At 46.4% G+C, this 14,318-nt stretch overlaps 1 protein-coding gene across 19 annotated transcripts in view; it reads right to left on the bottom strand.

The window, feature by feature from the left end:
• macf1a (microtubule actin crosslinking factor 1a) overlaps positions 1-14,318 on the bottom strand; it is a 328,092-nt gene that overhangs the window by 52,651 nt on the left and 261,123 nt on the right. For all 19 annotated transcript variants that reach the window (XM_063185302.1, XM_063185303.1, XM_063185304.1 and 16 more), the window contains 11 exons: positions 13,378-13,539; positions 11,733-11,903; positions 9,338-9,504; positions 8,525-8,684; positions 7,399-7,725; positions 6,848-6,932; positions 5,927-6,153; positions 4,906-5,112; positions 4,053-4,280; positions 2,748-2,966; positions 902-1,105 (listed from right to left, as the gene is read on the bottom strand). In XM_063185302.1, coding sequence (XP_063041372.1) covers positions 902-1,105; positions 2,748-2,966; positions 4,053-4,280; positions 4,906-5,112; positions 5,927-6,153; positions 6,848-6,932; positions 7,399-7,725; positions 8,525-8,684; positions 9,338-9,504; positions 11,733-11,903; positions 13,378-13,539 — 2,157 coding nt within the window. The remainder of the gene's footprint in view (positions 1-901; positions 1,106-2,747; positions 2,967-4,052; positions 4,281-4,905; positions 5,113-5,926; positions 6,154-6,847; positions 6,933-7,398; positions 7,726-8,524; positions 8,685-9,337; positions 9,505-11,732; positions 11,904-13,377; positions 13,540-14,318) is intronic.

The following is a 14,318-nucleotide window of genomic DNA, read 5'->3' as shown; positions in this document are numbered from 1 at the left end:
GTGGCCTTCTTACCTCTACCAGCTGGGGTGGGAGTGGTGGCAGTTAGCAGTTATGGAGGTGGGTGGGTAGGCGGATGAGTGGTGGTGGGTGAGCACATCACACATCAAACACACATACACATCCAGTGGAGGAGGGAGGTGAGTCGACAGGTGCATCACATGGGATGGGTGGATCAATGGAACGAAGGAGGTGGAGGAGTGGATGGATGGATGGATGGATGGATAGATGCAGGAGGGGAGGAAGGATGGATGCAGGAAGTTGGATTTGGGGTGGGGGTTAGGATGGAGGAGTTTGGGATTGGAAGAGAGTATTTTGGAAGGGGGTTGTTGGGGGTTAGAGAGGGCAGATAGGTTGGTACATATTGGAGAACAGAGGAGGACACGTGTGTCAAATTAGGGACAAGTGAATGTGGATGTGGATGTGGAGAGACAACAATAGTGAGTTAGAACAACGGCATGCAAACTGACCAGACAACTTTTTAGTCTTTTTTACATTTAGCACACATGGTCGTGGGTTAACTTTACACATCAAATGAGTAATAGTGAGTGCGATATATAACACAACCCGCACACTGAGACAAGATGAGAGCAGCAAATGAAATTCAAATCCATAAAAATAAAAAGCCACAACTTCACAACATATCTTCCTACTAAACATTTAGATTGATGTTAAAATTCAACACAAGACAGACATTAAAAAATGAGACAAAACAAAGGTGATGGCTATCTCCATGGTTACAGAGTAGCAATAAATAATGATCAGATGCTGGCTTTAAGCGTTTTGTGAAAAGCATATTTTGGCTAGACACTACAGTGAAGGACAACTGTTATGTTTTCAGTCTTGAAATGAAAGTGAGGGTGCATGTGAACGTGGACGTGAGTGGCGAACGTGGCACTGTACCTGTGTGGACTGTGACACAGCCTCGTCCAGCGCGCCGGCGCGACCCTTGACCTCGTCCTTGATGGCCAGGTAGCGCTGCTCGGCCGTGGTGAAGCGCTGCCTCACCGTCGCCCCCTCCTGTTGGCTCAGGGCGGCCAGCTGCGGCCCGATCTTCAGCAGCTTGTCGATGTGCGGCTTATGCTCCGCGATGGACTCCCTCAGGAGCTGCAGGATGGTGAGATGGAAAGAGATGGGGAGAGCGAGAGAGCGAGAGAGAGAGAGAGAGAGAGAGAGAGAGAGAGAGAGAGAGAGAGAGAGAGAGAGAGAGAGAGAGAGAGAGAGAGAGAGAGAGAAGGGGTAGAGAGAAAGAGAAAGAAAGACAGGGTGAGAGACAGAGACGACCCCCCCCCCCCCCCCCCCCCCCCCGCCCCCTCCCCCCCCCGGGTGAAGAGAGAGAGACAGGAGAGAGAGAGAGAGTGACAGAGTGACAGAGTGAGAGAGCAAGAAAGAGAAAGAGACAGACAGAAATAGAGATGGGGAGATTGAGTGGAGGGACACCACAGTGTGTGTTTAGTCTGCAGCAGTAATGGTCCGACAGATAGCCATCTCAGCCCAATCTACCATGAACCACTAAAATAAGCAAAGCAAATCCTGGGTTAGCATGGAGGTACACCACCCCATGCCGTGGACTGCTTTCTTTTCTCTACAAGGTACGTAGTGGCAAACCCCATAAATTACTTTTATTCCTGAATTTTTGTTTGGACAGTGGTTCCAGTGCTACTGTGGACTTTAATGCACAGCTACTGTGCTATGGTTATACATTTGTTCACTTCTAAGAAAAGAGGCCAATGTTTACAGATACATACAGCAGATACAAGTGCTTGCCGATACCAGGTACCGATACGATACTTTTACTCCTAACACACAATGAAAATAAATGCATTGTTTTTCCACCTGCGATTTATGTTTTATTGTCCATTTCCATGTAGATTTAAATGTTAGTAAATGTATGAGGTGGCACTTTTTCCCCCATGCTGCTTTCAAATCAACAGAACGTGGTGAGATGTTGCGTTGTTTCGCAGAATAGCAGTATCGGTGCCTGGTATTGGCAAGTGTTTGACAAGTACGAGTATAATGACCAAGTACCCCTAGTGTCCAGTACATGTCATGTACACAGCTAGACATCATGTTCACAACATCAAATACACTAAACACTGGTGACTGTCTTCCCAAAGAGTTACCAAGACACGCTGCTTAGTGAAGACACTGCATACACTTTTCTCAAGCCATTTGCTTTTTAAACTGTTCCTAAAGATTGGAATAAATTCACACAGACAATATTTTTTTTGCAACAGCGAATCGTTCCCTTACATCTGATTGTTAAAAAAGTGTTAATGTATATGACAAACACACATACCCGAATCTTTGTATCCTTGCACGCTGTATACACTCAAACCTTCTACTAACGACACTGTGTGCCACATACACACTGTTCATACTACACTAGGGCTTTAACGATACACTACACTCACAATTCGGTTCGTATCACGATTTTTGACCTACGGTTCGATACACCCCACGATTTCACATTTGCCAACATTATAAAATAAAATTATGAATAAAAACTATGATAGTTTACAGGTGGAATAGGTTACAAGAGGCGACTAATAATTTAAAAGGTTTAAATATAATAATGATGATGAAATAAAAAATTGGAGCTTGGAAGCACCATATCATGTGATTTGTTTTCTTGACTGATGGGTAACATATTCTGTAAGGGCCTATCACGATACTGTCTCCTTGTATCACGATACAGTATCGTGACTATGTATCGCGATTTCTCGATTCGATACAATATCTCACTCACCCTCATCTGGTCCTGCTGTGTGTGCAGGGCCTCGGTGTCGATGGCGGGCGGGGGCAGTTGGCTGATGAGGGCCTCGGTCTCCCCCAGCCAGGGCTCCAGCTCCTCAAGTGTCTCCCAGAAGCGGGCCACCAGCACCTGGGCCTGCTCCAGCGCAGAGAAGCGCTCCGAATGGCTCTGGCTCACCGCCTCGTAGCGGGCGCTCAGGGAGTCTGTCTTCACCTGAGACATGGAAACGAAACAGTGCATGATTAAGTTGAGGGGGAAAATTGGGCGCATTGTTCACACAGGTGCAGGACAAAGGATGAGGTTTGGAGTAATGAGTCTACACAGTTAAAAGCGTTTTTCCTTTGATTTCAAAGAAAATGGGATTTTTAGTGTCCAGACTCCTCACTCCAAAGCTACAGTACCGAATTTAGTCATCAAGTTGTTTTTGTATATTTATGGCAAACTGCCTCAAAATGTGCACTCAGAGAGTACATTTTCAGCTGGGTTTAACCTGTTTTTCTATTGATTTTTACACTCCAAATTCACCTGAGTAAGCATGTGAACAATTTAGTCGTTCGCTTCCAAGATTTTACCTTTAAAACTGAGATTGTGCTTGACGTATTGATGCCTATAACAGCAGATTTAGTTTTATGCTGGTAATGGAAGAATTGTCCAGCAATTTAATGTTCAATGTGGTATTTCTAATTGGTAATTTCTATGCTCAAACTGCATTTTTATACAATTAATTTACTGTTCACAGGGCGCGCACTGCAAGTTAATCTGTCATTGTCGGCAAGCTAAAAAGTCAGAGATTTAATTTACAACCTTTTATCTGCTCCAACAAGTTTTTACCCATTTTATCATTCTTCCTCTATCTCCTATCTCTCAGTCAGTCTGCACCATCCTGTACGTGTGTGTGTGTGTGTGTGTGTGTGTGTGTGTGTGTGTGTGTGTGTGTGTGTGTGTGTGTGTGTGTGTGTGTGTGTGTGTGTGTGTGTGTGTGTGTGTGTGAGAGAGAGAGAGAGAAAGTGAGTGTGTGTGCGTGAGAGAGAGAGAGAGAGAGAGAGAGAGAGAGACAGAGAGAGAGAGAGAGAGAGAGAGAGAGAGAGAGAGAATGTGTGTGTGTGTGTCCTCACCACGAGTGTGTCCTTCTGCGGGTCCTTGTGTGTGTGTGTGTGTGTGTGTGTGTGTGTATGTGTATGTATGTATGTGTATGTGTATGTGTGTGTGTGTGTGTGTGTGTGTGTGTGTATGTGTGTGTGTGTGTGTGTGTGTGTGTGTGTGGTGTGAGCCAGCAAGTATGAATGTGTGTCCCCTCACCATAAGCGTGTCCTTCTGCGTCTCGCTGCAAGTCTCCAGGATGTCGTCGCGGGTGCTGATGAGCTGGTCCACCGTGTCCTTGTGGCGGATGATGTCGATGTTGAAGGCCCTCTGCACCTGCAGCTGGGCCACCGTCACGTCGGGCTCCAGGCTGAGGGGACCCAGGGACACCAGCTTACGCTCCGTCTCGCCCAGCCAGGCTAGCTCCGCATCCACAGCCTCCTCATACTGCACAGACAGGAACAGACATTACATGACATGACACTTAGACACTAACAGGGTATTGATTACGGTCCCTGGGGCAGTATTGGGTTAGGTGACTTGCTCAAGGTGCAGAAGGGAGTTCAAGGATGGGATTTCAAGCCTACAATTTCCAGATTGAAAGACCAACGTCTTAACCACTAGGCCACATCATAAATGACTGTTTAGGCCCATTTCCCCTTTTTCATCTGCCTTTGACCACCTGGCAGGGCTCATAGGAGCAGTCTTATTTGTTTCAATGATTTCTGAGTTGTCTCTGAGGGGGTCATGAAATTAGGCCCCAGAATTACAACGGTCTACAATCCTACAATGTTAATTTTAAATTGACGCCCATCATTCTAAATCTTTTTACTTCCATTTTCTTCCTCAAGCACAATGATGACTTGAGTATGATACAAAAATAGATGTCCCAAACCCTAACAAATAGTTTTTGATATTATAATTATCTGTGTTTAACCACATGTTATTGCATTATTATAACATTATTAGTCGCATACACATACACACTTTTGAAATGCCATGCAGTGAAATGTGTTGATTTCGTCACAGGATTACAAATGTAAGTAGTGGTGGTGGTGGTTGGGTGCAGTACCTGCTGTGACCTCTGGATGGCAGCCTGGACCTGCTGTACCCGCTGGGTGATGGTCTCATCGGCTGCGCGGTAGCGCTGGTTGGCGTCGGCCACCAGGCGGTCAAGTCCCTCGCGGGCGCGCCAGGGCACCAAGTCCAACAAGGCACTGCCCACCTCGTTTACCGTATCCAACACCAGACGCTTCTCCGCACCCACGTTCTTCAACTCCTGCAGCAACGACGGGCAACACAAGATCATTTTAATGTATGTTCTCATTTATTTATTCATTTATTTATACAGCACATACATTTTATTTCAGGGTGTCATACTAGTGTGTGTTTGTGCTGCTGTATATCGAATTTCTCACAGCCAGTTCAATGTGCACACCCAGTTATAATAACAATGGCAGAAAGTGGAGTAATGATCATTGATCACCATAGTTAGCCACAGCAGCTTGTGCGTAAGCAAGCATGTACGGTACACATGCACACATAGTTAATCTCTCCTGTGTCATGATGATGCAAACAGCATGTGAGTAAACATATGCACACCCAGTTGGCCCCTCCTCCTGTGTGCTATCCCTCGAGTTAGTCTGATTACCTTGGAGACTAGAGTGCTGTGCGTGGGCTGCCTGCAGCTCATTGGGAGAGTTAATGCAGATGCACAAACAGATACACACAATATGTGTCTGCAGATTCATACAGTAACATTATTTGCAGGGAGATAAGCACTGTAAACTTTATTTTCGTTTTAATTTATTATGTTTTTTTTTAAGGGACTTTATATGCCTTTTTATTGACAGGATAGTATGAGATGCTGCGGGAAGTGAGAGGGAGAGAGAGATGAGGATTGGGAAATGACGAAGTCCGGACTCGAACCGGGGTCCCCATGGGCATTAAAGCCCAAATGTGGGGGGCTTAGCGCGTTGCGCCACAGCGCCCCCCAAGCACTGTAAACGTGGAGAGGATGGGATGTTGAGTTGGACGCCTATTGAGCTATCCTTACAGAGCACCCCAAAGTACTCTCATCTCCTTCTGCCTACCTTCTGTCTGTCCTGATAGGCCGGCGTGTTGTCGGGCTCCATGTTGTTCAGCTCGGTCTCCACGGAGTCCAGCCATTGGTTGATGTCGTCGTGGGCGCTGGCGAATCGCGTGGCCAGCTGCAGGGCCTGCTCCAGCGTGCGGAGGGCCTTGCTGCTGCCGGCTGTCATCTCGGCGTAGCGGCTCTTGATGCCGTCCAGCTTCTCCTGGATCAGCAGCACCTCCTCGCCTACAGGGGGCAGTGTGGAGAAACGGACGTCAGTGGAAGTAACTGACTGCAGCTGCTATTTGTTTCAATTGTCTTATCACTAATATTGAAAATAACCACGTTTGCATTTATGTCTTGCATACCATTCATTTTGTGCAATACCTACCAAGGTTTACCGATTAAAAAATCTAAAGCAAACATGAAGTATCTACAGTATAATATAAAATTCTAATATTAATTCCATCATATTAAAATAACTTTCACTCAATAGCTTTTTTTGAGGGCAATATCAATCAATTCACATTGCAGTGTTGCCAGATTGGATGATTTCCCGCCCAATTTGGATGTTTAGGTAAAAACAGTCAAAAACGGGAATTGGGCAAGGTTTTTTTTAATATTTATGGCCATAGAAATCAATACAGTTGGGCAGGATTTAGTGCTTCAAGGCCGGTTTTGAGCATTTATTGGGATGGAAATCATCACACACATCTGGCAAACCCGTCACAGGACTCTGAGCAGCCTGATTATCATCGACGTTCAAATCTCTTCGAGACTTGGTCTGACCATGAGCATAACAATTAACATTTTCCAAACGGTATGGTTGACCCGCTTCCCTTAGTTTGCTTATGGTTGTTTGCTTCCCGTCAAAGTGAAAGGAGTTCCCGTATTGACCTGACTAGTTACAACGCTGAATGTATTGTACCAGGTGACTGACCTGTGGTCTGTTTCAGTAGGGCCTGTCCATTCTTGATGGCCTGGTCCACGGTCTTCTTGCGGCTGATGATCTCCTCGTTTAGGGACTAGAGGAGAGGAGAGGGACTGTGGTTAGCTGACACCTTTATTTTGGAGCTCTGGGAAGCACCAAGCTGACTGAAAAAATGTACTTACAGCACGAACAATCGGTTGTGACACTGTAATGATTACTGTAATTACTGTAATAATACTTACCCCAAACCAACCTGTTTGGATTGGATTGCAACCTAGCATTCATCCGCTATTACAGTATGTGTGAATGAATGGTTCGATGTCAGGCAGTAGCATGCTAAGTGCCTTAAATAATTTAAGAACCTCTATATGAATAGCCAACTCGTCATTACCTCCCATTCTTGGTGTGCCTGGATACACTTTACCCCGTCTCCGTGTGTGTTTGCGGGTTCATACCAAGAGCACAGTTTGTGGTCTACAAATCTAAATGGTTTCTTCTTGTATGAATGTGTGTGTGTGTTTGTATATACAGTATTTGTTTTTTCGTCCATGGTGCCGTACCAGTGTGTGTTTGTGCTGCTGTGCCAGCAGCTCTGGCTGGTAGCTCTGGACCGACACCTCTGCCAGCCTCTGGCCCACCTCGGCCAGCCAGTTCAGCACCTCCACTTCCTCCTCGCCAAACAGCTGCGCATTGGCCAGCGCCTGCTCCAGCAGGGCCTCCCGCCGCGAGCACCAATCAAGGAGCCCGGTGTGGCCCGTGCGCACCGCCCCCACGCGCTCCCCCAGCCAATCGCAGTCGGCCGGGCAGCTGAGCGGCGTCAGCAGGTTGCCCAGAGCCTCCAGGTGCTGAAGCTCCACCCCTCGTGAGGTCACTTCCTCTTTTATGGCCTGAGAGGGGTGTTTCATTTCCCCCCATGAGGCACGAGTTGTGAAGGGAAAAATGAAGGGTGAGATGGAGAGAACAAAAAGAAACGAAAAGAAAAAGGGAACATGCAACATAAATGAAAAATATTCATGAAACAAACAATGTTGATGAGAAATCATAATCCATAAATCATAAAACAGAAACTATGCAAAAATCATGGATGACATAAATTATAATATAAAAACCCATGCATCGACACACAAGAAGAACTTAACCAACTTAAAATAGCTTTTCCTACAGAACTGAGAAAGAGCTTACAAACAATGAATGACCTTCATCCGAAGGTCAACTTAATTTTTTTTACATGCATTTAGAAAGGCAGAATCTAAAGAAAACTAAAAGCAAAACCAAAGCAAACCAATGGGGTATGATGGAGCCTATGGGGGGTATTGGGGTGGTAGGGGCCAGCTCCCTTTCATCTCATCTCACCTTGTGTTTGCTCAATCGGCTCCAGTGTGTGCACACCCTCAAAGCTGTTTGCCAAGCGATTACTGCATGTTTGGGCTTCTTGGATGAATCTTTGTCTCTCTGTTTGTTTGTCTGTCTGTCTTTGTGTGTGTGTATGCCCGCGCGCAAGCGTGCACGATTGCTCAATCATGGACAACACCTGGATGAGGCCCGCAAAGAGCCAAACAGGTGTGTGTGTGTGTGTGTGTGTGTGTGTGTGTGTGTGTGTGTGTGTGTGTGTGTGTGTGTGTGTGTGTGTGTGTGTGTGTGTGTGTGTGTGTGTGTGTGTGTGTGTATGTGTGTGTGTGTGTGTACCTTGTGCTTGGCGATCTGCTGGGTGATTTTGGAGGTCTGTGTTCCCATTGGCTCAGCGGTGCTGAGGCGTCTCTCGGTGGTGCTAAGCCACTCCCCCAGGGGCTCCACGGCCTCGTGGAACTGCAGAGCCAACACCTGCAACTCCTCCAGCTGTCTTTGCCTAGACACACAGACACACACACACACCTGTGTTAACATACATGCATAAGTATGGTATATGTGTGTTTGTGTGTGTGTGTGTGTGTGTGTGTGTGTGTGTGTGTGTGTGTGTGTGTGTGTGTGTGTGTGTGTGTGTGTGTGTGTGTGTGTGTGTGTGTGTGTGTAACTGCAGAGCAAACACCTGCAACTCCTCCCGCTGTCTTTGCCTAGACAAACACACATATGGATACCCGTGTGCTAACGTATGTGCACAAGTATGGTGCAATGTGTAGCATACGTATTAGTGTATGAATGGAACTGCAGGTCCAACACCTGCAACTCCTCCAACTGTCTTTGGCTACACAAACATACATATGGATATGGCAAGTGTGATGGAGGTCATCCTGCATCTGTTAGTCCCCCTTGGGGCACGAACCTGCGACCTCGTCAACTACAACTACATCGGTTCGGAAACGGGAGGCACAGTACAATACAGCTGGACTAAAGGACCAGTCCCCCAGCCCAACGGCATCAACACTGTATGAGTCTTTCGGGAGGGAGGTTTACTACACCAACTCTGCTAGTTAGCCTCCGTTACACTAGTATGTATAGAAAGTGTGTGTGTGTGTGTGTGTGTGTGTGTGTGTGTGTGTGTGTGTGTGTGTTTTCCTTCACCTGCCGCCAGCCTTCTCCAGCAGCTCGGTCCACCTCTGGCCCAGGCTCTCCAGCTGTTTCTGGATCTTGTCTCGGTCCTGCGTCTCCGCGGCGACAGCGATTCGCGCGCCCTCCGCCCGGATCATCTCCACCGTGCCTCGCCGGTCGTCAAGGAGACGCTGAAGCAGCTGCAGCAGCAAAGGAGCATGGGAAAAAAATAGCTGAGTCACACGTTTCTGGATTGGCTGGCCTTTGAATCACTGGACACTGTAATTACTGGTTAATAATGTACTCTGATACAGTAGTACTCGTTTGCTTTGGCTGTGGTATTTCTGTTTTTGTACAGTAAGTGGGTATTTGTGCAGAAGTGATTGCGCATGAATGTGTGTGTGTGTTTGTATTTTTATGTGTTGGAATATAATGAGAGGCCTGAATATGTCCTTGACTGTCCCTGAAGTTGTCCTTGATTTTAAGCCACCCACAATCTGAATAGCTTGATTAATTGTAGTGTTTGTGTGTGTGTGTGTGCGTGTGCGTGTGCGTGTGCGTGTGTGTGTGTGCGTGTGCGTGTGCGTGTGCGTGTGCGTGCGTTCTGAGGGGCAGAAAGAAATAGTGTATCCCCTCTGAATGTGTTTGTACAAGGTGGTAAACCACTCTCTCTCCCTGCCTTCCCTGCCAGTACAGCACGGCAGTCTCTCAGCCCCAGTAGCTCATGCCAGTGTAAATATTATAACCATGCTATTAACCCACCAGATAAATACCACAGGTATTCATGTGTTATAGAGCCAGGAACACCACAGCATGAATGCCTTATCAAGACGCAGTACGGACAATCCACTGTTAGCATCTCGCTACAACATGACACAGTTTCTAAAAACGTACCACAAATATTCAAATGTGATTAACACGTAGAGGCCACACTTGTAACCTGCTATTACTCTGCTTCTTCTTTCTGTGATATAGAGGTATAAATTAACAGGTTACTGTGCATCACTCATTTAAGGCATGATGGCCACAGTATTAACCTGTTATTAAGATATATTGTTTAAACAAAGCGCTATTAACAGGTTACTGTAACTCACATTCTGTGTCGTTAAGACATAAAGGCCACACAATTCATCTGTTAATAAGACACCTTATTATCAGGGGTGCACATAACTTTTTCAGGCCGCTACTCATATGCGCACCAGCAAATATGTTTTGGTACGCACCTCATCCGCGGTAAAAAAAAAAACAAACAAAAAAAGTCTACTGTCTGCAGTGTCGAAGGATAAAACATGATCACCATGAACGTTGACACATGTTGTTTGAAGGCTACTGCAACTGGTGGCCTAATCAAATGTGTTGTTAGTTTGGTAGGCCTATTCTTTAAATCTTAATTAGCCTACAAATGGTCAACAGGTCATCTTCAAGTTAAGTGATTATTGTCTGGATTTCATCTGTTTTTGCCGATTTCGCCGTCATGCCTGCTAACTGATGCACAGAGGGGGAATAAACTTGTAGGGCCTATGCGGTGTCCGTTTGGAATATGGTGGGAGGAAGCTGACGAAATTAAGAAGTGGAGCTGGCCGGGAACTGCGTGCATTTAAGAAGCCACGCGCATGGATGCATGCTTTCAGTTTTTAACTTCTATGCATCGGAGTTGCCAATGAGAATTACGGGGGTGCGGGTCCATTCTGGGAGTTAACAGACGGCACAATTCCATAATGATGGAGGGAGGAGGAGAGAGCCAGGAGCTCAACTCGGTCGCTCTCGCGCTGACTGTCGTTAGATATTTACAGTTGATATGCGAGTGACATGTCTATTTTTAGGCATTCATTAGAAAACGGGACACATCGCGTCCCTTACCTGTTCAACACGGAACGCATTCTTTCACTACCACATACGGAACGATTCCGCATTTCAAGGGACTGGCACATTTCTGTCGGCTCATCATTAGCCTCAAGCCACGGCACTTGGAGCCACTTCTCGGAAAGTTTTGTTTTTTTAAATCTCTGACTCAATTTTCTTTGCTGTTGACGAAACTCCAAAGAAACTGATCAGGCTGCTGTTGTCTGTTTCTTTTTGGACATGTTTGACCATTCACCAACATAAACAGTCTGGTGAGATAGTCAGTACGCAAGTGCGCTGTAGTGACCGAGGTGGCAGTACGCATTGCTATTTTTTGGTGCGCATGCGCACCTGCGTACCAGTTATGTGCACCCCTGGTTATTATCCATGGTTACACGGACGGCACCATTAATGTTTTGGTGGCAGTTTCTAGTACTAAATCATTCAGAAGGGCTAAGGAAGCCTAACCGTAACTAGAGGACAGGAAATGGTGTGGGAGCACGTAAAACATTAAAATGGGTAGGGTTAATGGGCGTGGGATTAAGCTGGACAGACAAAGTGCTACTAACAGGTTAGCAGAACTTACTTTCTGTTCCTGGATCTGGGCCTTGACCACCCGGTACTCGGCCGACGGAGGCTTCTGGTTGGCTATGAGCTCCTCCGTGTCGCTCAGCCAGCTCAGCAGCGGCTCCAGCGCATCCTGGAACTTCCCACAATGCAACAGTGCCTCCTGCAGCTGGGCGGTGCGCTCGGCAACCTGTGTGAGAGGAAAGGTAATAGCACATCATGAGCAGAGTATTCAAAGGGAAAAGTAAGAGAAGGTCGCACCAAGCATTTGACTCTTTTTATTACACTAAGAAAGTCAAATGCATGGTGCGACCTTCCCTTATTTTTCAGTTTTACAATACTTTGGTCAGCACTCCAAAGTTCCTACCTTTATGAACTTTTAGAGTATACAAAGACAATGGTTATGAACTGCTGTTTTGAGCAGTTTTCAAGGGAGCCATTTTCAAGTGGCTGTACATCCTACTGCTTGGTGCTGCTATTCAACATGTGTAAGGAAAGGCGAGAATAATAATAATCAAATCATTCAGAAGCATTAGAGTGGTGTTCACACACAGACCACAATCATGCAATTACATGGTTTGGTTTGGTTTGGTCATTCTACAGTATGCCAAATCTCTGAATGCCCTCGCTTGTCGATTTGATGAGATATTTTTGAACAATTTCCAATATTTTGTCAACTACTGCCCTGACGTGTTTCGAGCAGAATTGTCAAGAGAGCCACTTTCAGATGACTGTATCTACAGAATTCTTAAAAGGTAGGTCCCTTACATTTTCAGGAGCTGGTAAAAGTACTTGAAGAGCATGCCCACTTTTGTCCATGTGCATTTGGTTTCATAGATTTCCAACAGCCTGAATTTGGCGGAAAACTTCTACTCTGCAAATGAAAGTACATATAGGACTGTGGAGAGGGGGGACTAGTAGTTCAAACCAGCACAGACCATTTTGGACGAGTGGCTTTCTCAGAGTAGAGCTCAGTTACAGTCAGTTTCCAATTTCCAGAATAAAATCACGCTGCTTTCCTACTTGATCAACTGGCATTTTTTACTGGTTTTTACTGCCAGTGAAGTCTGCATGTTTATTTACGCTTTCATGTCTGAACTGCCGCCTGTGTTCATATGTGCAGCTGTGTGTATGAGTGTGCATCCATGTAAGTGCATGCATCTGTGTGTCGGGGTATAAGTGTGGCCTGCGCATAACTCACCCTAAATGGGTGACTGTGTTTATATGTGTACATACATGTACGCGACAGATGATGTCCTGTCTGTGTTGTTGAGCCTACAGATTACACAGCCACACAGACGTGTGTGTGTGTGTGTGTGTGTGTGTGTGTGTGTGTGTGTGTGTGTGTGTGTGTGTGTGTGTGTGTGTGTGTGTGTGTGTGTGTGCGTGTGCGTGTGCGTGTGTGTATTTAGCCTTCATTACTCAACCATTTGTTAAGTGTGTGCTCATGTGTGTTTAGCATGTGATATAGTGTGTAACATGACATTCAAAGTGTGTGTGTATGTGTGTGTACAAGTGTGTGTGCGTGTGTGTGCGTGTGTGTGTGCGTGTGTGTGTGTGTCTCTGTGTGTGTGTGTGTGTGTGTGTGCGTGTGTGTGTGTGTCTCTGTGTGTGTGTGTGTGTGTGTTGACCAACAGCACCATACAGTAGTCTCCATAGCTCACCCGTTTGTTGAGTGAGTTCCACCTGAGGTTGGTGGTCTCCAGGTCGTGCTCCAGTGCCTGGGTGTCGGTGTGCTTGGCGGCGCTCTGGATCAGGCCCTGGCCCACCGCGTTCACATGCTGCAGCTTGGGCTGAATGCTGTCCACCTGCTCGCGTTCCAGAGTCTGGACACGGGATAGATTGAGGGCAGGGAAGGGGTGGGAAGGGTAGAGAGGAAGACAGATAGAAAAGAAGAGGTATGGTACGTGTGTGTGTGAGAGAGAGAGATTGTAGGAGAAAGATATGGTAGATAGAGGGCAGACGAGATTGAAGAGAGGGAGTGTAAAATCAGACGGATGAGTAGGGTGTGGGTGAGGACAAATGGAAAAGGGAAAAAAGAAGAAAGGGGAGAGGGGAAAAAAATGGAAAAAAACAAAATTAGTCTGATTTGCAGCAGCCCAGCCACCAACTGGGAGAGGGAGCACATATACTGAGTGTACATATTTCTGCGCTGCTGGCGAATTGGGCTGAATTAAGGGGCCTTAACTCAAAACATACCACAATTTTTGAGCCACTTACTGGCAAAGCCACACACACGCACACTCAAAGGGACTGACACGCACACATGCACGTACGCACTCAACCACACACACCCCTCCCCTTCACACACACACACACACACGCACGCACGCAATTGAAGTCCCCAGAGCTAGTCAAGTGTATGGTCCACCACAGCCTGAGACAGAGAGGCTTTTTGGGAGGGGGTCAGGACAATAATGGTGGCATCTGATCCTCAACTCCTCACTGGCTGAAATTGAACACAGCTTGTGTGTATGTGTGTGTGTGTGCCTGATTGTTAGTGAAGAAAACCACAACCCAAACAGGTTTGTTCCAGGCAGATCTAAAGAGAGCCTTGATTCATCAACTCAGACATACAGACACGCAGCCAGCCACGCACACACAC

This window comes from Engraulis encrasicolus, chromosome 20 (genome assembly GCF_034702125.1).
Source record: "Engraulis encrasicolus isolate BLACKSEA-1 chromosome 20, IST_EnEncr_1.0, whole genome shotgun sequence".
NCBI classification, from domain to species: Eukaryota; Metazoa; Chordata; class Actinopteri; order Clupeiformes; family Engraulidae; genus Engraulis; species Engraulis encrasicolus.
This window is presented reverse-complemented; position numbering and strand designations above follow the sequence as displayed.